The sequence below is a fragment of the Falco peregrinus genome, chromosome 4 (genome assembly GCF_023634155.1).
Source record: "Falco peregrinus isolate bFalPer1 chromosome 4, bFalPer1.pri, whole genome shotgun sequence".
NCBI classification, from domain to species: Eukaryota; Metazoa; Chordata; class Aves; order Falconiformes; family Falconidae; genus Falco; species Falco peregrinus.
The window spans coordinates 76,336,439-76,357,549 of record NC_073724.1 but is presented as its reverse complement, the minus strand read 5'-3'; the positions used below and the strand labels follow the sequence as shown (position 1 = coordinate 76,357,549).

At 35.2% G+C, this 21,111-nt stretch overlaps 1 protein-coding gene across 27 annotated transcripts in view; it reads right to left on the bottom strand.

Annotated features, from left to right (window-relative positions):
• The window catches only part of MYCBP2 (MYC binding protein 2), a 200,650-nt gene that overhangs the window by 155,503 nt on the left and 24,036 nt on the right, over window positions 1-21,111 (bottom strand). For all 27 annotated transcript variants that reach the window (XM_055802981.1, XM_055802964.1, XM_055802966.1 and 24 more), the window contains exons 2-7: window positions 16,644-16,719; window positions 7,501-7,716; window positions 3,688-3,841; window positions 2,102-2,298; window positions 1,630-1,872; window positions 1,278-1,349 (exon numbers count right to left, since the gene is read on the bottom strand). In XM_055802981.1, the coding sequence (XP_055658956.1) occupies window positions 1,278-1,349; window positions 1,630-1,872; window positions 2,102-2,298; window positions 3,688-3,841; window positions 7,501-7,716; window positions 16,644-16,719 (958 nt within the window). The remainder of the gene's footprint in view (window positions 1-1,277; window positions 1,350-1,629; window positions 1,873-2,101; window positions 2,299-3,687; window positions 3,842-7,500; window positions 7,717-16,643; window positions 16,720-21,111) is intronic.

Sequence of the window (21,111 nt, the reverse complement as noted above, 5' to 3'; positions counted from 1 at the left end):
GAAAAGTAAGTTAAGAGCATTAAAGTAGACAGAAAAGAATCAGTCTAAAATAACATATGATGAAGCAAGAAAAATCACTTGAATTTGAGCTGACTTAACCTAGCATCTGAAGGGAAATGAGACTGAGGGTTTATCTTACCTCTTTTACGGACACATACTTAGCAATAAGTGCAACTTACACATCTTCCTATAAATATAGCCCCAGAGTGACATTTTTCCAACTAGCAATGTCTTTGGGTACAGTCACTGTGTGAGTGCATACACCTGTACAAGCACTCAAAGAACATCAAATATATTTATAGCTATGTACAGATGTGTAACTCTATATAGTGAAACTGTATGGATCCTATTCCCTTCCAAACTGATAAAACAGGCTCCTGAATGAATGCATCCACACATATTTGTATTGCACCAATATACCTTTCCGTGATCTGTTTTAACACTAAACAAAACCACGTCATGTGTGTGTGTGTATATAACTGTAATAATAGAATATATATTCATAATAAGCCATTTCACTTCAAAAACGTGATAAGGAGTACAGTTAATTTCACACTGGGACAATGAGATCACTCAGTTGATAGTAAATATACAATAAAAATTGCTCTAGGTAAAAAAAAATTAGGTAAATTCATTGTTCTCTGAAATTTAATTTTTGGTTTGCTCTAGGTTTTTTTGTTTGGGAGCAGGGAGAGAGAGCATGAGAGTGTGCACACTCAGTGGTAATAATAGGATTCTTAAAAAATCCACTATTTTTATGATGAATGGCAAAGGTATAAAAAAAGGTGGTTGATATTCCAGAAACCGACTAATTCTAAAAACACAAAACATCCACCAAATATAGTTAACTCTGCAGTAGTCATTTACTACAAATATTTTAAAATTAATTTTCATAATTAGATATTTTGAGTATATTTTTAAACTATTTTGTTGCAACAGCACAGTTTGCATCCATTGACTTCTTTATTGAAGAAGCATACATCAATTGATTGTACAAGTCATTAATTTATGTGTTAAACCATTGTATTTTGAGAAAGTATTTACAGTGACAGCACAAATCAATGACAAATTTCATTACTCCTTTCTACATGCCAATACCATCAGATGTTCCTCATTTTCCACAATTTAAAAGTCAGTATCAAAAAATTTATTTTTATAACTAAAGCCAAAGGAACAATACAATACCCATGCATCTTACTCTAAGCCAAGATCTATTTAAATTACTCATGGGGGACTGGGGATGGGGCACACATTTTATGTTTTAAATATTCACCTACCTGAGCATAGCCTAACCAAGACTTTTTTTCCTTTCTGTTTTTGATGCGGGATGTAGAATTGTATATATGGCCCTGAAAAGCAAAAAGCTCCAATCATTTAACAAGTATCAGAGCAACAATTTTACACAAAATAATTTACCATCTAAATAACAATGTATTCAACCATATTGAAGAGTGAAAATTTTAGGAAAATGCTGTAAAATTTTCATAGAAATCATCACAAAAAGGTTAGACAAATTTAAAAGAACTGATCATTAGTAAGCTACAAAAGATTCTCAATGGAAACAGGACATCATAAAAGTTATGTTAAAATATTAACTATCATTTGTCAGACAAGAAGAAATCACATTACCCTCACTGTGCCGCTATATCCAGAGCCAATTTTGTAAAGTCCATCTTTACACAAAAGATACAGGAAAAAGCCATCACTCTGAAGGAGACACTGGTCGTCTTCATCTACCGATATTTCTTTCAATGGCCATTTGTGCATCAAGGCTGCCTTCTTTATCCCATTACTGAACCAGTCCTGGATTTGGATTTTGCCTACCAGAACCGCCTGTACACTCCGCTGAAGAGAGTTTAAAATGGTTGGCACCTAAACAGTAGAAGAAATAGTGAGTGAATGAAAAACATTACTATTTTTTAAGTGTTGTATTTTTTGTTCTTCCATGTCTAACTCAAGATAGATGAAGAAGTACCTATTCTTATCTCAAAAATAGTGAGGGGGAAAAAAGTTAACTGAATTTACAAAATAGATCTTCTCAGAACTCATGTATGTATCATTTACATTAATTCCCAGATACAGAGAAGTTTTAGTGAAAGACCTGAATAGTCTGACAAGCATGGCTGCCATTATTGGTGAGGATAGCAGAGATTGCTTGCAATGTTCTTCCTGTCTCTCCCCATGCTGCTACCAAACTGAAGAGGCAAGCGCAGGAAAGTGCTGTCAAGGACTGTCCTGTACTGTCATTCATTCCTGTGCTACGGACAGTTATCTCCAGAAGAAGCTGGAACAGGGATTCTGCAAATAAAACACAGCAATTACACAGATGAGTCACCAAATCGTATCAAGCAATTTGCCAGTCAATGGGAAATTAAACTTAAAAAATACATGGTACATCTTTCCTCAGCTGTTAAATTTAGCTCTATTTCCAGACAGAAAAGAAAGCATCCCATTTAAACAGGCCTAAAACATCCTTTTCACTCTTTTTTAGCCAGAAAATGTTAAGTCTCGACAACCACAATGGCCAGAGAAGAAAAACCAAGTCCTTCTGTTACAGTGGAACACATTTATAAAAAATGGGTGAGAAGGAATTACTTTATCTGCCTATTCAGTCTGCCTCATCACTGAGATGATATGTAGGTCTTGACCAAACTTGTCTAATCTTTATGACAATTACCCATGTTGAAGCACATCCCATTTCTCAGAAACAAGCATTTCAAATCAAAGCTTGAAAATTATTTTGATCCTATCCCTCTTTATAAGCACTGTTTAGCAGCTGAACATCTTTAACACTCAAGGTGTAAACAGAAATCCACCTCATTTTTTTTTGGTAGTATATACAAATAACCACTGAGGCAGTAATCGAAACAAAGCCTTCTTTGTAGCTTTTTAATAATCTATGCATCAATACAAAATAAAACTTTCTGTAGCAAATTATTATACTCTTTGGAAATGGAGTACAGTTGAGCCATAACACAGAAAAACATATATAGAAAGTCTGAAAATACATATTTTTGTTCGATTTTAAACTACAGATGCTATAGCTTAGTCTTCTTTGCAGTTCTACAAATAAGTAAAAACTATAAATTAATAAAAGATAACTAGATTTTAATTTCAAGGACATAATCAATCACACACTTAAAGCCTTCAGTTCAACTTTTAGTTTCAATATCATTAAAAGCAAAATTAATTTTCAGGGAAGCTTTTGGATGGCCAGAGGAAATAAAAGCAGTAATTCTGACATTTTGTTTAGCAGCTTTATATAAATTTTAATTAAATAGCTAAGCTACAGATTACAACAGCAAATCACAAAAGAAGTTCACCGTAGAACTTTCTTCCTTCTAATAAGACCAAGCATTTTATAATTTGGTACGACAAGCAAATCTCAATTTGTAAGGTTTACTATGTGCTTCAGTGAAGCTCTGCATTACACAGCAACAAAACATGATACTTTTTTTATAAGTATATATATACATCTTTACATGCCAATATTTCTGTTCTACAAAAGATTAATGCTGAGAAAGCACTGGTTACAACACCACAAGGAGTTTACACTCCAGAATAAAGTCAATCAGTTGAGAACAAACAAGTTACCATCTCATAAATACTTCCTAGGAATCATTTTCTTCTCTCCAACACAATAATAGATATATATTAATACAAATACAGTAACAGATGAGGTATTACCTAGGACTTCAGGAGGCTCTGATTGCAGTCCTTCTGGTTGCTGGCCCTGGAGCACATTAAGCAAGGCTTGTAGGCTCCTGAGACACAAGGATGGATGAGAAAATCTCGTCTCCTTTATCAGTTCAAAGACTTCACATAATCCAACTTCAATGATCTAAAGAAGTACAGATATTTCAGAATATCTGTTAATATTTTTGGATCTTCATCAATAAAAGTATATCCTAATGTTCACAGTACAAGACAATTATTTGAAGAACAAAAATGTAAACAGTAATTCAAAAGAGAATCAAAAGTACCCACCTACACAACTGTACTCGCAAATATTACTCAGAAGTAATGTCATTATATGAAAGTGTGTATCTAAGCAGAGTAATAGTTCCATGAAAAAATAAGGAAACTTAAAATTTTTTGGACAATATAAGACAAACTGTGCCTCCTGAGTCCTTCTAATTTCGATCAAGCTCACACTTTATTTGACAGACTTCTTTCCTTTCTCCTTGCTCATTAAACAGCAAGGTAGAATTGGCTTGCATCCTTACTTCCCAACTTGAGTAACGATATACTTGACAGCTGATACGGGTAGCGCTAGTACTTTCCCCTCCAAAGCCTCTGAGATTGTTTTTGTGACAATATAAAAAACAAAGATGAATGGCTTATTGCTAAAACTCTTTATGTAACTCGTCACAGACATGCATTATGCCAACTAATACATCATCTGTTAAAGCGCTGTTACAGCCACTCCTAACTTTCCCTTTTAGGATTTCTGAATGTTCTGAGATTACAATTATGCTTCTCTCCACTGACTGTTCCCTTTCACTTCCTTCTCAAACATGGTATGTAATGGTGAGGAGGGTGAAAAAAAACATGTGGGGTTAACTCATAACAAATAAGCAACCATATCTTCAAAACTTCATTGTGTGTTTCTGTCAGAAGCAGAGACGCAATGTTTATAGTGTTTAATATAGATTCACCCCTGAGTGAAATCTGAGAAAGACTGAAATCTGAAAATAAATAAAATTGTTAATGGAACTGACAGTCATGCTTAAAAGAGAGCTGACTGTCAGAATAGATCTAAGTTCTACTAGATGCCTTGCAACTGTCTTTGCTGTCATTCAATTTATTTTGGTTCCTGTCTTTCAGAAGTTTTTTTACCACCTGTTTGTTTTTTGAAGGAAAAATAGAAACATAATCAAATCAAGTTTTCAAAGTGCAACAGCAATTTTCCTGCAAATTGCACCTTACATTTCCCCCACTCCAATGAAGATATGAAAACACATGCATGGAATCTATAAGGCAAAAAAACAACCACCTGTCAACAAAATAACAGCACAGATGTTTTTTTCAAGATCCAAAACTCAGCATCATCTTGCAGGCTAATGAATAAAATACACTATAGTACATTTTTATAAATACCCTTTTTTTCAGTGATAGTATCTTTGAGAGAAAATGAGAAGTTTAACGTATTCTTCTCAGTCTTCAAACAGAACACCTCATCTACCAGCTGACAAAGGCAGCTGGAGAAAGCAGAGAACCTAACACAGTGAAGGAAACAATTTGGTGAACTTCCACTACAGTAGAAATCAACCATGGATAGCTGTGCTGGGGTTTTGCCTTATCTTCACAGGTTTCGGGTTGTTTTTTTTTAGTATCTGAGATAAAAAGACCAGGTAGGCATCTTAAAATAGTTCTCTTCACCATATACATACACACACACATACATATATATATATAAAAAATACTTATGAAAGAATTATATGCATATATAAGAATTTTAATTAAAAAAAGAACCAAAAAACCCCACACAATACCAAAAAATCCACACCAAGGACTAACTTCACCAGTTTAACTCTGGAGAATCTGAGAAGAAATAATCTTTCACCTCACCTTGAAACTCAAAATACATCAGTATTCTTTTTAATAAGCTAACAATTACTTTCAGAAATGTGTCTTTACATTTAGCAAATTAAGCCCTACCCAATATTGTTCATTATACGTAAGAATGAGACCACACTATCCTCAAAGCATAAGACAGACACCTATATTCAGCATACAAAGACATTTACATACTTAGCCTCCAAAAGTTTTACTACCTCTGAGACAGCTCCAAGTTGATGCTTTTTCCAAGTGTTTGGATGCAAGTGAAATTAGTATTAAAAAGTGTCTTATTTCAGAGTGACCTAAACAACCAAGTATTAGCTAGATATGTTATTAAAAGCACTGAGGTTGTACCAAGCATCTAAGACATCGTTCAATCAGTAAAAATTCTTGAATTCTTTGATATTTTGTAGATTCTTTGCTAAAAATCAACAGTTTGAAGGCATACTGATTTTAATCAATTTAAATTTTCTGTATTAAATGTAACAAAATATCTCACTGATTTTCTGTTTTGATAAAAGCTTCCTACCTACAGCTTCCCCATCATTTTTTCTAAGCCACCATCTTTTTAAAACTGCACCATTTTTCCAAGTCTCTTTTTGATAAACTCTACAACATCTTTAACAATACCAATGTTTTCATTTCTATATACAAGTGTTCTGTCCATACCACTGGTAAATCTTACCCTTCTTGGAACCTCTTTTAATTTCAAAATCTCTTTAAAACTCCATTACATTCTTTATAAATGCTAATAGCTATATTGCTTTTTACTTAAAATTCCAAATCCAGCATCTACAAGCACTTGCTGATTCATTCAATATAATCCACAAGGAGTCAGATGCAGTTCATAAATTATGCTAACTATTTCTACTGACCACACATAACTTTGCAACTACCAACTGTGAAATTTCAGTTACCAAATTGCAGTTACCTGACTTGGTTATATTCCTCTGCAATTCTCCAGTACTTCCCAGAGTGCCAAACTTGCCCTTCAGATAATACTACCTAAACACAATCATCTATAAACTTCTATAAACTTCTAATTTTCTAAACAACTAGAACATTGCTGCAACACCATTTTTAGTTCATTATTTTTATTGTTTTTAGAGCAAATACAAACAAGGAAATTGACTCTGAACGTGCTTTTTAGACTCAGAATACAAAAAGGAAGCAGGATTTATAGCATTAATAAGCTAGCAATAAACAAAACTGAATGCACAGAAGTTACATAGTACAAAATGAATCATTAAATCAAAAAAATTAAGGAAAAAACCAGTAGCTTGTATACAGATTTCTGACTTTCCACCATTAATGCTACTATAAGCACAGAACTAGTAAATAGTAAAAAACCTACCCTAACTGTTGAACTATAGTGTCCAAAATCTTAAGGTGTATTACTATCTATATTTATAGTGCCAAAAGTCACTAAAGGCAAGAAAGTGGAAAATTAAAAAACTAAGGTATTACGAATAATTGACAGTTATTGCAATTACACATAAACCTGGCAAACGGCTTTAGGAAACACTCCACCAACTGAATTCTAATAGTAGAAAGATTTATTCCTTTTTGGGGATAAAGCAAGAGAAAGCACATTTTATCACTAGTGGCTAGTAGCCTGACAGATTAAGAGCTACCATATTTGCATTTTGTTTATGAAGATTTTTGAGGCTGTAGGTTAGTTTCAAGTACCAGTACTTCTAAAGGAGTGCAAGTTGAATGTTCACCTGACATTTAATTGACTTGAAGATAATTACTGGGCAGGTACACAGATCTTCCTAATTCATCAGATCAGATGATTCTGGACTAAATGGACCACAACTAAAACTATAGCTATTTTCTGAGCAGCTAGCTTAGAATGCTGTTCTTTATTGACCACAAAGAACATACCAACTTCAGATGACATACATGGCACACTTTAAACAGTATCCAGTTACTTGCCTTTGGAAGTTTGATAGGTGGCTCTTTGGATTCCTCTTCTTCATCACTGTCTGAATCCCCACTCTGTACACTGTTCTTTGAAGCCAAAGATACAGATGCTTCCTTTTTTTGCCACTCCAACACACAATGGCGGACATTGCAGTAAACATTAAAAGCTGAAGGGTTGCTATGTAATCTGATATCTGGTATAGTTATTGTACTTTCTAGGTTTTCAGTCTGAAAAACAAGATCAATTTTAAGTTTATTAGAAGTTTCAAGCTTTGCTAAATAAAAGTAATCTCAACCATCTCAATAATTTTGGCTAAGCAAAATGATTCTCAAACTCGAGACTGAACTATCTTGCTGAAGTAGCAATTATATTTCAGGCAGGAAAGAAAGGAGGAAAAGGAAGAAATTTCAATATATTCCATCTGGGTTTAGTCTCTACCTCTCATAACTTGATGAGGACACTGGGACAGAAAATGAAAGCAGCTCAGGCTACAGAATGGTTCAAACCTGTGTCACAGGCAAGGTTCAAACCTGTGTCACAGGCAAAAGACTAGCAGAATTCAGGATTTATCTAACAGGAGTCAGTTATTATTTTTTATTTATTATTGAATTTTAAAATGCATCATTTTTTATTCTAGTTGTTAATTTTAATCTAATGGTAAATAATAAATTCAAGCTGTTTACTAAACGTATATTAGAAATTAAAAATGCCATTAGATGTCTCGTCATTAAATGAAAACAGATGGCAATTCAAAAACTCCCACGGCAGGATGCTGTGGCTAATGAAAACCTAATGGACAAACTACTGAATACAAAAATGTATCAACACCTATGACATAACAGGACACCATCCTGTTTTCAACAGCCCTGAACCACAAAGTTTGGAAACTGTTCTGAGAAACTACTGCTATCCACACCCTTACTCTACCCACTACCCTGCCCTACCCTTTCCTTGGTACCTATTATAAGTGTATTACTGTCAGCCACTGCCAAGGCACAGAAAAGCCTCCAGAAGGCTGTCATCAGACTTGAAAAAATATTAAGAAAAAACATTTTTTTACAAAACCTCTTTTAAACTCTGCCCCATACTCCCCCTTTCTGCAACAGTACGATAAGACAGGAGGAATGATAGACTTAAACTAAAAAAACCTCCAAACCCCACAACAGCAAAATAATCCCTAAGCAGGGTTATACTTTCTCTTCGGTTGTGTACTACCAAAGACTAGGCTGGTTTGAGCCCAGGGTATGAAAAACTGGACTTCAGGAATATGGGAGGAAGGAATTCCCTATAATACTTCAGTGTAGACAGAGGGCACAGGGCCTACGTAAGGAGAGAAGACCTAGGTTAAGAGTGCAAGACAGATTTCCTTGAACTTGCAAGGCAAAATTTGGAAGAGCATTAGGCCACACTGATTCAGGGTCATGACTAACTTCACAAGGTTATTTTGGTTTGTTTCTTTTATCTTGGGGGGCAGTGAGGATGGAGGCTTTTTTTCTTTTTATTTAAGGGGGATAGATATTGTGAATGACCATGTTCATCTGGCAGAATACATAGTGAATTATATTACAGTGATCTGGAACAGCTCAGAGTGGAAATACACATCTGTGAGAGCACTGATGGGAAAGAGGACTTAAGCAGAGAAGAGAACCAGTGAACTGGATAATGTTTTAATGGAGGGATTTATTTTTCTACACTATGGTAGACACAAGTTTGTACATCAAAACACAGCAATGGTTCACAACAGGTTTTTGTCTCCACTTATCTTTTTATTATTACCAGAAATAATACAGCCTTCTAAGTTAGACCATTTAACACCATATGTCACAAAAAAAAATAATGAGAAGAACTTAAAAATATTTCATAGTTTACATATTTCCCTTTATTTTTGACTATAGTATTATTCTAACCGTACTGGTACATATTTGCATATCCTTCCTTTCCATTATTACTACAAAATTATTGCAAGCTGAAACATTAAGAAGCCATGTTTACTCTGTAGCCTATTTTATCCAACACAGACACTGCGTTAATTTTTCTTACCCATATTGGTGCTAGCAGTAAGCGCAAAAAAATAAAGACAATGAAGAACAAAAAAGTTTGGGTTTTTTTTTCTATTTTGGCACAACAGAAGTTCTTCCATTAGGAACTGAAATGCAACAGAAGTTTAGTCCTTGTTCAACATGACTATCTTTGAAATAATAAAGCTACTGCTAAAAAAACACAATTATTAATCCATGCAAGAACTCAAGATACAATGTCATGTTATTCCAGTATCAAACTGCATCAAAATAGATTTGGACTAATACCAATGATAATGATCTGCTACATACTTTAAAATGTATCTGGCACCAGAAAACTAAACTGTTTGATGATATGACTCTTCTGTATGTCAAATATCCATACACATACCCCAACAGTTTTTGCAGCTGTTGTTAAGGCAAACACACAATATAAGCTTTCAGCTTTAAAGCTAATTGAGTTGAACTGCACAGATTAAAAAAAATATTTAGTAAATTTACTATGCATTTCCCAGTTTAATGACAGTTACAGGAAGAGAAAAATATCTGAATCCTCCGAAATATCTCTATCTCACATTTCACTTATCTAATTATTGTCATGTACTGTAATCGTAACTTCTGTGAAGAGCTCCCATTCCAGTTCTTTCCTGTCAGGGGTTCAGCTCAGTCTCTGTTCCAGAACAGCTTAAGTTCTGTAGCTCATATTGCCTCTTTTGAAATAAGTTGGCCAAATTGTTTAACCAGCACCGATAATTTTAGACATTACAGTGCTAGATAAATTTCAATGTATGTTTTCTTGCTTATTAATAGTAAGTTGACTAGTTTTCAGAAATAAACCCCTTCCTTATTCTCAATACTCTACAACTACTAAAAAGTCCCTTAGCTAATGCTTTAACTTTTAAACAGTAAGCATTTTAAATAGTCTATATTTCTATTTAGTGTCTCAATCTTATACAACAGTGCAAACTATATGTGTATACAATAATCTGCTATCCAGACTTCAATACAGCACATTCTCCAGAAAACCCTGCTCTATCTGAACAGTGTAGCACTGGAATACATGACTTAGAACTAGAGTTTAATTCCTAGCTGTGATGTTAACCCACTGTTTACATTTCTTAGTTCATACCTCTGCCTTCCCTTCACAACACCTTATCTCTGAGAACTGTAAAATTTTGAAACTATCTTATACTCTATCCTGTTATACACTTGACAAATATAGTAGAAAAGCTAACGATGTCCCTTAAGAATATTTTTTAAATTCACTACCTGGTTTTGTCAGTTTAAAAACACTGGTCTTATGACTGTACTAAATAAATCCTCCTTTGAACAGTAGTAAATTGTCACAAAACCAGGTTAAAACTCAAGGATAATTACAACTTTCACTGCTTACTGTCTTTCACTCGAGGGGAAAAAAATTTAACTGAATTAACATTACATGTATAAGCACAAAAATGCTTAACATGCCTCAAGGCAGAAGAAAGGTGCTGAATGACAGGGCACATTGTTTCTGGTTGGAGAGTAGGAAGGGAATATCCAATTATCATGTCGTTCTTTCTCTCTCTTCCCCCCACAAACTTCACTACAAGGTGGAAGCCACTGACTTTTCATGATTTATTTGCTCAAGTCTCTGTGGGAGTTTAACTATAATATTTATAGTTTCCAGGTCTTCAAACAAACATCTGTTCAGAAGTGGAGGTATATGAGTAGTTTGTATAAACTTTATTTTAGATTTCTTTTACAGAAGGCAGAGATGGATCTGATAAAACAAACAAAACCCACAACCAAACAGGAGAATGTTCTGTCTCTTTCAGTGAGCAGCTTCCCACACCCCTTTTCTTTTTGTCAACAGTGGTAGTGGAAAGTATTCAAAACAGACATCAGAAGTTTTTTCCATCTAAGGTAAGATTTTTCCTTTCCAGATTATAACAGATTCTTAACTTCACTGAGGTCATCAGATGCACCAATCAAGTTAGGAAACTGGGATGTAAGTTCATCCCATCATGCACTGGAAGTTTCATTTTCTGCTTCTAATGACAGCCATCGCATTGGGTCACTTCTACACAGCCATACAAACCTCCCCAGCAGTATGAGATTTGTGCTAGTATCTGTACAATCTTGCTACTGGCTCATAGATTTTGAGGTAGAACAGATCACTGTGAAAATCTAACCACTAACTATGCCTACAAAACCCCACTTTGTAATTCTTATATCAAACCAATAAAGTCTAATTTAAGTTACATTAATGATGCTGCATTTCATGTTGACACAAAATACTTGTACGTTGTTAAGGAAAACACTGGAACATTAAATGAAAATGTTAACCAACTTCTAACAACTCAGTGAAGCAATTTACCAATTTTGCACAGACCTAGGATTATTAATAATCCAATCAGACTGCTCTTGAGCTATGGGATACATTATTTCAAGAAAAAACCCACCCTATAGCTTGTTTTCTTGGTGTTAAGTGTATTCATATCCACAGATGCATGAAACTTTTTGCGACGCTGTGGATAAGGTGAAGGGCAACAATTGCTTTTTCTGCACCTCTAAATGTCCTTTTCTTAATGGTTACTGGAATATTGCAATCCAAAGCATTCCCTAAATAGAAGAATGACTAGAACCCAGCTTCTAGGATGTCTGAGTAGAAGACAAGGTGATAGGCCTCACATTTCTCCCAAAGCATTTGGTTCCTCAGAATATGAAATCACTATCACTTTCAAAAAGAACGGAGCTTCAGGACTGGAAAAAAGAATGACCCTTTTTGATTCAGTGGTTTTCATAGGAACTGTAAGAAAGTGGGACATTCTGAAATCTTTACCTTTGTTGTTTCACTTGGTATCCTCATAAATAGAAAATGCACCTTCATAAAACAAGATACATGATGAAACATACATCGTAAAAGTTAGGTGTGATGAATACTGGGTATGTGCTATCTTGAGAGTTGGAAAAATTTGTGCTAGACAGAACATCTAAAATTAAATTTTGGTGGAAAGGAAAACCAATTTTTAAATATGATGTCATTCTTAAAAAATGTGCAATATTAAACTTCAAAAAGGAGATTCTCAACAGAAACCATACAAGGTGAGGTAACAGTGATGAAAGGTCATTTCAATGGTCAGTAGGACTATGGCATCTTTTCCAGAAGAAAAGATAGAGAATCTGTAAAGGTGATAAACCTAATTAAAACCCTCACAAAAGTTTTCTGTATTTTAGGTAGACAAAATAGAAGCTGATTATGTTCTCCAAGCATTCAAGATAAAATTAGAAATGTCTTTCTCTTGAAGTTCTAGAAGACACTGAAGAAAGAACAATTCAGTCCAGAACCACTGAATACTGAAGTCTAAATGCAAGCCTGAGAAACTGCAATGCCAATGTAAATGAAGAATCATGAACACAGTTTTAATATATGAAGGTAAAGTTTTATTTCTTGGGTGTTACTTGCTTTCTAAAAGATACAAAGCTATCTTATGAGAGAGAATGAAGCATAGATGCCTGTACTCTGATGTGTGACTTGTCCTTGTAAACATGTAGACCCTGGTAAATGGAAGGACGCATTATGTAGGAAAGGTTAAATGGCACAGGTTTGGTTCATAAAATAAATCAAATCAACCAGACTCACAAATGCTCTCCTCAGCCTATGTAATGTTCCAGTACGCTCAAGGAAAGAAGTGGGAAAAACAAAACCCTCTGGTCTCCTTTACGCTTGTCTCACACCTAAGGAAACTGTTTTCTCAAAAGATGAAATCCATACATAGCTTATTTTCTGACCAATTTATTTCCTTCCTCTTGAACCAGATGACTGCAGTAATCGTTTATTCACAGATGTGATGGAAATAGACTATAATCTAGGAGAGGAAAGTTAATCTGTTGTTAAAAATAGGTAAGGCTATAATAACCATCTGATCTAACCTGTGCATAACAGACCCATAGAGCCTCACCGAATTCTCTGAACAGTTAAAACATCTCTTAGAAAGGGATGCCCTCTTGAGGTTGAAACACCAAATAATACAAAAGCCATTAAAAACACTGCTAAATTATTTAAGAAGCTCCATGTGGTTTTATTGAGACAAATATTTCTCCCAGTTGATCCACGTTATACATCTAATCATTGGCTTACAATAAATTTGTCTGCTACGTGAACTATCCTTTCCTCCTCCTATTTTTTTTACTCCTTCTATTTGTATAAAGCTAAACAAGACATAGTTGCATAATTTAAGCAGGTGGATGCCAATCACTGGAATTACGTTCTTTGTCTATGGCAGACTCCAATTCTTCAGTATTCTTCAAATAACATTATGAGAACAGAAGATGGCTTTCCATCCAGTCTCTCAGCTAGTTGTTCTAAACAGCAGTTTTGAGTTAACAGTTATGTGGGAAAACTCCAAGGGGTGAAAGGAGGCGGGGGGGAGGGGTGGGGGAAGTAAGCAGCAGTATTCATAGGGTTAACATAAGTTACACAGCCTACAATTTTCTAGTGATAATTGTTGCCAAAAAGAAAAAAGAAAAGAAAAAGGAGGCAGCAGCAAGAATCCAAGGTGCTACACCGATGGCTAGTAATGGCATATTTGTTGTCTATTTAAAAGTCAACATATTCAGCCCTGAATTTCTAAAGCCAAAACACACTGTATCCACATGTTAAAATTTTATACCACTGTTTAAAATAAAGATACTAAACCACAAAACCAAAAGTTAACAGGAGCTCAAAATGATCATAACATGACCCCAGCTTAGAGACAGAATAAGGCTCAAACTACTGGGCTGCATTAAATATAAAATAATGTTTTATACTTAAAATGTTATAACATTTAATACATAAATGGTGGAAATTATTTTCCTCCAGTTGCTCAAAGGCTTTTTTTTTTTTTTTAGTGTGCCCTCCTCTTCAATTACTCAATTATTTTTAGTAAGCACATGATATAAAGAACAAATTTTTGGGTTCCTTCAGCTTATTCTTAATTTAAGGCCCTCTGTGCCTCTACCAAGCATATCAAGAGAAAGCTCCCATTGTTCAGACTAAAAGACCCTGGCTCTTAAGAAATTAACAGATGCACACAAGTCTGCTCAAAATGTCCAGTAGAGATGGGCTTTTCAATCTGCCCTATTACAAGGCTTCAAATGAAAACTCACATTTTCCTGACAATACACAAATCTGTTTTCAGACATTCCAGTGCAAAAATTATCATTGTGCTTATCCTGCACTGCAAAGCATGGGAATGCATTGAAAAACATATAGGGCAAAAAACCCCCACCCAAACCAACAAAAAAACCCCCAAGGAAACAACCAAAACCAAAAAACAAATCCACCCCACTTTGCCAGTAAATGAAGTTTGTAAAGCTATGGATCTGATTTTACCTCTCCCTTTTCATCTACATTTTTCAGGAAATACAGAAGTTATTGCTGTCATGCAAGAATAAGCTGGAGTGCCTTTCTGTACCTCAGTGAATCAGAACAAACATCAATGCTCTACTGGTCAACCCTGGCCTGCCTCAAAGACTTCCTAGAATAGAGGCATCAGTAAAAGGCATGCAAAAAACCATTATACCTTTCAAAGGCAGATACATCTTATTTAATGCTTAAAGTAGAAGCTGTTTCAAATCAAAGAAAAATCTTGGAAACAACCCTCCATAGGCATGAGGTGTAGAGATGATCAATCAGTGCCAAATCTATAACTACTGACAAGAACCAGCCCTTAATATGTTCATGTCTTTGGCCATTCAGAAGGGATCCTGCCAATCCAGTTATCCAGTGTCGCTAAATCCAAGAAGCACATTTAACTGTCAAGCTTGTGGAGAACAGTGGTTCTGCATTTAGCTTCCTACTCAAATGTTCAGCTAGGGCACCACTACTCAGAAAGACAAGGTTCCCTTTCAGTGATCAAAGGTGAAGAGTTATCTTACTTTAAAACACAAATTTCCGTCACCAGACAGAACACACAAAGACTAACTAGATTTTTGCAAAATTTCTTCAAATTTCTAACCTGGTTTTGTGTGTTGACAGTGCATCTGAAAAAAATCACGAAGGGAACAGGGCTAAAACTTCTGTTATCATAGCAACTGAAGGAAGGGCTGAAAAAAACAGTTTGGACCAGAAACATTTCACTGTACAGTACTGAAAACAGAAGTGAAGATAAGCCCGTTCTATACCAAAGACTGGAGCTGCACTACTTGAGATAAGCAGAACAATCTGGTAAGCATCCAAAAAAAGGCAATACCAAATGAAGAGATACAGGGCCTGCTTCACCCTCCCAAAGTCATCTGTCTTGAGATAGAGTAACTACACAAGGTTTGGCAAACAGGGATAAGACAGCAAATTTGATCTACAGTGTATTTGTATTGTAAGAGCATTCAACTGACTAGAAAGTGTTTTCACTGGATATTTCTGTGGCTCTGTCCTTCAGAACCAGTCCAGAATCATCTACTTTTTCTTTACTGACTACAGTGAGAACCCAGGAAGAAGCCTCCATGCCTGCAATGAGCCTTCACGAAAATCCCTCCAACGCTCTAGCTTGAACATAAAATTAATACATCTCCAATACAGAATGCAGCAGAGCAGTATTTTAAAATACTGTTGCTTCTGCCTAGATTTCTTCTCTGCAACAAGTAAACTTGTAAACATTTTTAAGAAGTTCACTGTACTGCTCCTATGCATTTAAAGTGATGGAGGCAGGGGTTACATGGGGCAAAAATATTAACAGAAACAGGTAAGTATCATCTGTTCCATTATGGAGGAATTTTCAGAGGTAACTTTGGATTCCTTAGATATTGAACACGTCCTTTCTCCTTTAGGAAATGTATACAGAACTCCTCGCAGGAGCAGTCTCTAACTGTTGGCTAGACATGCATCTCTAAATTTAACTATAAGACCACTATGTTTAGCTACATTTACAGTTTAGGAACTGGAGAATCAAAAATGCTGCTCATAGTATTTCATGCTGAACATTAGTAGCAAACAGTTGAATAAGATTAACATCATTATCATAGTCATATAAAACACAGTAAACAAAGAAACAATACTGGCCTATTTTTATTTTTCTAAAGAATTAAATTGCTGGTTACACTTTTATATATATTTTTTTTTCTCAGTTGAAATTACTTGCATTTTTTAGTTAGAAATTTGTCAGTTACAGACTTACCTTGTTGCGTGTTTTTACTTTCAATTTAGTCTTCTGTTTCCTTTTCAATTTTTTCTTGCTAAAAAGTTTCTTACTTCTGAAAAAGAGCAGAAATGAGAACAAAAGAATCAAACTCCCTTCCACACCCAATGGTAAACAGCAGCACCAGCAGAGGATAAAAAAAGTCAGAAGTCCTCTTTATTTATTTTTTTCTCCTAAGCAAAGGGAACGAACAGAGGCAGAATTTCCGAGTATAGAAGAGAATATAAAGCACTTAAAATTATGCTTTCTTAATGCTCCACTGAATTAAGTTTCTTTACTTTCAGCGATTTAAGCAGAATATATGCTAGGACAGAAAAAAAAATTCCTATATTTTATACTGTTTTACTCTACCGTTTCTATTACAAGTCCATTAGTGCTACACCAATGCTAGAAGCAGTAATTATTGACAATTCTCAATAATATATTCAGTTAGTAAAGAACATGTATGTTTTCTGAAGTCTTTACCAGATAAGAATTCAAGCCTTCCGAGTAAAAAAGGAAGCTTAAAAAAATTTATCATTTGGCAGAAAATTCAGTTGGTTGAAGAAACTGCAACTTCTCAAACAGCTTTTTCAACTTTTGTGTGGACTTTTCCCACCCTCATCTTACAGACTTTTCATTTCCATCCCTTTACTTTACAGCTCTGGCTAACACACAGTATTCTAACCCTCTTCTGCCTACACCTCATTCCTATCACAATCTTTTTCTCCTCCATATTACTACCCAGTTGAGGGGAAAAAAAAAAAAAAAAAAAAAAAAAGAGTCCATACATATGCAGACAACTATTTTGTTATCATCAGATCAGTGAGGTTACTTTGTTCCAGACGCATGCTTTTTAACATACTCTACATTTCTCTGGTCTGTTCAATTACAAACCCTCTGGAAAAAAAAAAAAAAAAAAGGCAGATGTTATCTGTGCAGCATACAGCTCATCCTATACAGGACTTAAAGCAACTGCAACTAACATTCCTCTGTGCCACTTAAACATTACTCAAACAGTTTATAGTTCAGACTAGTTGGAAAAATAAAACTATGGAATCTGAAAATCACAGGCAGTAAGAAGTTACACTTTCAGGTAACAAACTGGAAGGAGATTGAGAATCAGGAGAATCTCAGCATTTTTTTCAAACAATTTTGTTCTAAATAAAAATTCTGAGGGACTACAAACGTATTGCTTACAATTCTGTCACGTACAGCATTCAGACTGCACGAGTATAGAAGTCTCATGGACCAACAGTCAAAAGCTGCAAACTAAAGTCTGACTGGCCACCAGTCAGAAAACAAGCTCAAAGAGCCCCCACAGAGTATCCCAAGAAAGCTGTCTGCTAGAAATTTCATCACCTTTTCCATCTTCACCTGTTAACAAAGAAGAAGGTACGTTCCTTATCAAGACACTACCTGCAGAAACAAATCAGCTCACCACTTTTCTTATAAGGAATGACCACCATTACCCCGGAATTAAAAGAAGTGATTCAGTGAGGGGAAACACCCCCACTCACCCACCTAGTGAACTAAAGCTTATAAAGAGAACCTAAATGACCTCCTAAGGTTCCTTCAACAGTAAAGTTTCAATATATGACAGTATACAACCTACTTAAGAAGCAGGGAGAAGAAATTTCATACAACCTTTAACATCCAAATTTATATAATCAAACTCTATAGTCAGTTTCACTGTTTAGTTATTCTCACATTAGATAAGGTTTTTTTCCCTTATTAGAATTTACTGAAGTTAATTCTTATTCTGCTGTCAAACATGAACAGTGCAGTCCTTTCCATTCTATAGCCACTCAATCTTCCTCTCTGAACCAAATAACCTATTACGAAACTTTCACCCTAACTTTAAGCGTAAAAGTCCTGATTTATTTTGGGTGGCTTCAGGGCTCTCTCAGTCCACACCACAAGTAAACCACCCTGACCAAAACTGAAAACACTACTTAACATTTGCTATTGAGAAGAGGAAGAAGTACTGCCTCATATTCCTCCAAAGTATGTATTCCAGGCATTATCTGCCAGCTTCACAGCAATATGACATGGCAGACCTACGTAACCCAGACTGACTTGAAAACATTTTCCTGCAAACCTCCAAACTGGGTTTCCAATACTTTTTCATCTAGTTGCCCTATTAATTACATCTTTTAAACACACGACAATTTGCGCTTTCCAGAGACTCAATAAGCATTGCTTTTTGGTTTTCCTTTTGAAAAAAGGACATTAACTCAACTTGCCAAGATACTTCAAATTTAATTCTGCCTGCCAAAATTCTTGCAAACTCTCCAAATTTGTTACAGTGTACAAATATTAGACGTACTTTTTCGTCTTGTAAATATATCAAAGGACCAGCCCCTGTATTTTTGTATGTATTTCTCTGTGTGTACATATACAACTAGAAACCCCCAAAATCAAGCCTTTTTTTCCCCCCCTTGCTAAGATTGGGCTCATTTCCAAAGTGAAAAAACCCCCACTGTTTTGCACACTAACTTCATTTGTCAATGATACCTAGACAATGTCTTCTTCAATTAGCAAGCAGGAAAGATCAGCAATGGGCTTACTTCCTCTTTCAGATTCCAAGTGGTGGTGCTATGATCTCCCTCATTCATTCATCAGCCATTAAAGATGCTACAAGTATAAACTTTCCTAGTCGCTCCACTGTAGCAGTCATTATCTTCACCAGCTTTCAGGCTTGAACAGTTTTTTACATGGAAACAACTTGGTATAGAAATGCCATGTTGAGAACCCACACTTATTTCCCTATTTTTTCTTAAAACAAAACATCAAGGATACTGAAATCCCCGTGGGTTTGTTAGAAAGCATATTTTTCCCCATATCCAAATGAAACTTTGGAACTAGTAAGTGATTAATCAAAAAAATTAAAGAAAATTTTCATCAACACTAATTTTATAAACAGTTCTAAGCAACCTATCATTATTTTGTGTAATACTAATGTGTTTATAAAGTATCTGTATATAACATATAAAGATATATATGATTGTCCACAGTTCTACTGTTATATACCATTATGCCAAGAAGTTCTAATATTCAGGTAGAAAGGATAAAATATAGGCAAGTATATTCATGAAAAAAAATGTTAAGCAGATTATGAGTAATTTCCTGTTGAAAACCACATGTGTTAATTATAAGCCTGACTCTTCCACTACCTGAAGATTAACAAGACCTGATATGGCTCGGTTGGATTCTTTAGCTAAATTATTAATTATGGTTTTGGTTAACAATTGTAAAACGCTGTAAACTGTTATTTGTGAAAGTGCTGAAACTCTATGCTGACAATCTGCTTCCAGTGGCAGGTAGTCTTTAGCCTTTAACATTTAACTCAGCTGTTGATACCATTCAGTTCACACAAACCAAACACTGATTATCAGCCAATCTTAGGCAGGTTTTCTGCAGACTACTTCAAACCGTTGTAACATCTGAGACTAAGTTAGCAATTTTGAATTAGACCACAAAGGAAGTGCAAGTCAAATGAGTGCAGAACATGAAGATACATTGACAAGAAAATACTTGTGGCAAATGGACCCAAAGAAAGAGTGAATGGTGCTATTATAGCCTTCACAGAAAAATCTGTTGAGAATAAAAGCAAAGACCTAAAATGTTAAACCATGGAATATGGAACAACCATCTCAAACCAAAGGGAAAAGAAAAAAAAAGGTGAGGGTGGGCAACAAGTGATTGGTGGACAGTTTAAAGTAGGTAACATAGCTGTTAAATGACATGTTTGCAACTTCTATTGGGCTTCATGGCACCTACTGTATAAGGAAGTAAAAGCATGCTTAGTTTATTTGTTTTCCAACCAGAAGCAGCATTAGCTAGAACTTGCAATATCTGCTGCAATATTAGGAGGGTGCTCTTCAGTTGTCTCAACACCATTGCTCTTACTCTGTTCAAAAGAGCTGAGGAAATGCAAACAGAGCATCTTACCTCAAAGTCTCAATAGTCCTGAATTGCAAATCATAAGTTGAAATTTGAGAAGGAAGCTTTATGTGTTTAGCGCTGCCCCCCCCCCGCAAGTTGTTACTGAATTACTCAATATGGGTTAACATTATGTTAACCTTATGTTAATACTGTCACACCTGCATAAGCTCTCCTAGGCTGTATGTTACACTAAAGGTGTCACTGACAAGTAGAAAAAAAAATTATTATTCTGTCTCTGCTGTTGAGGCAGAATAGGAACAACAAAAGTGTTATTCAACTGCTGCCTGACCTAAAACCTTTGCTTCTATCTGAGATGTGCTACCAAAGGTCGTGGTAGCTAGAACAACATTAAAACCCAGTCGTTCTCCTGTTAATTAAATCTTTGAGTACACTTTTGAAAAATGAGTGAATTCAGTAAGCCACATGCTAACACATGCTAAAAATTTTTACACTTCTAACTGACTTTGACTCACTGTATTTGTCTAAACTTGCTTGCTGCTCTGATTTGATGGCTAAGCAT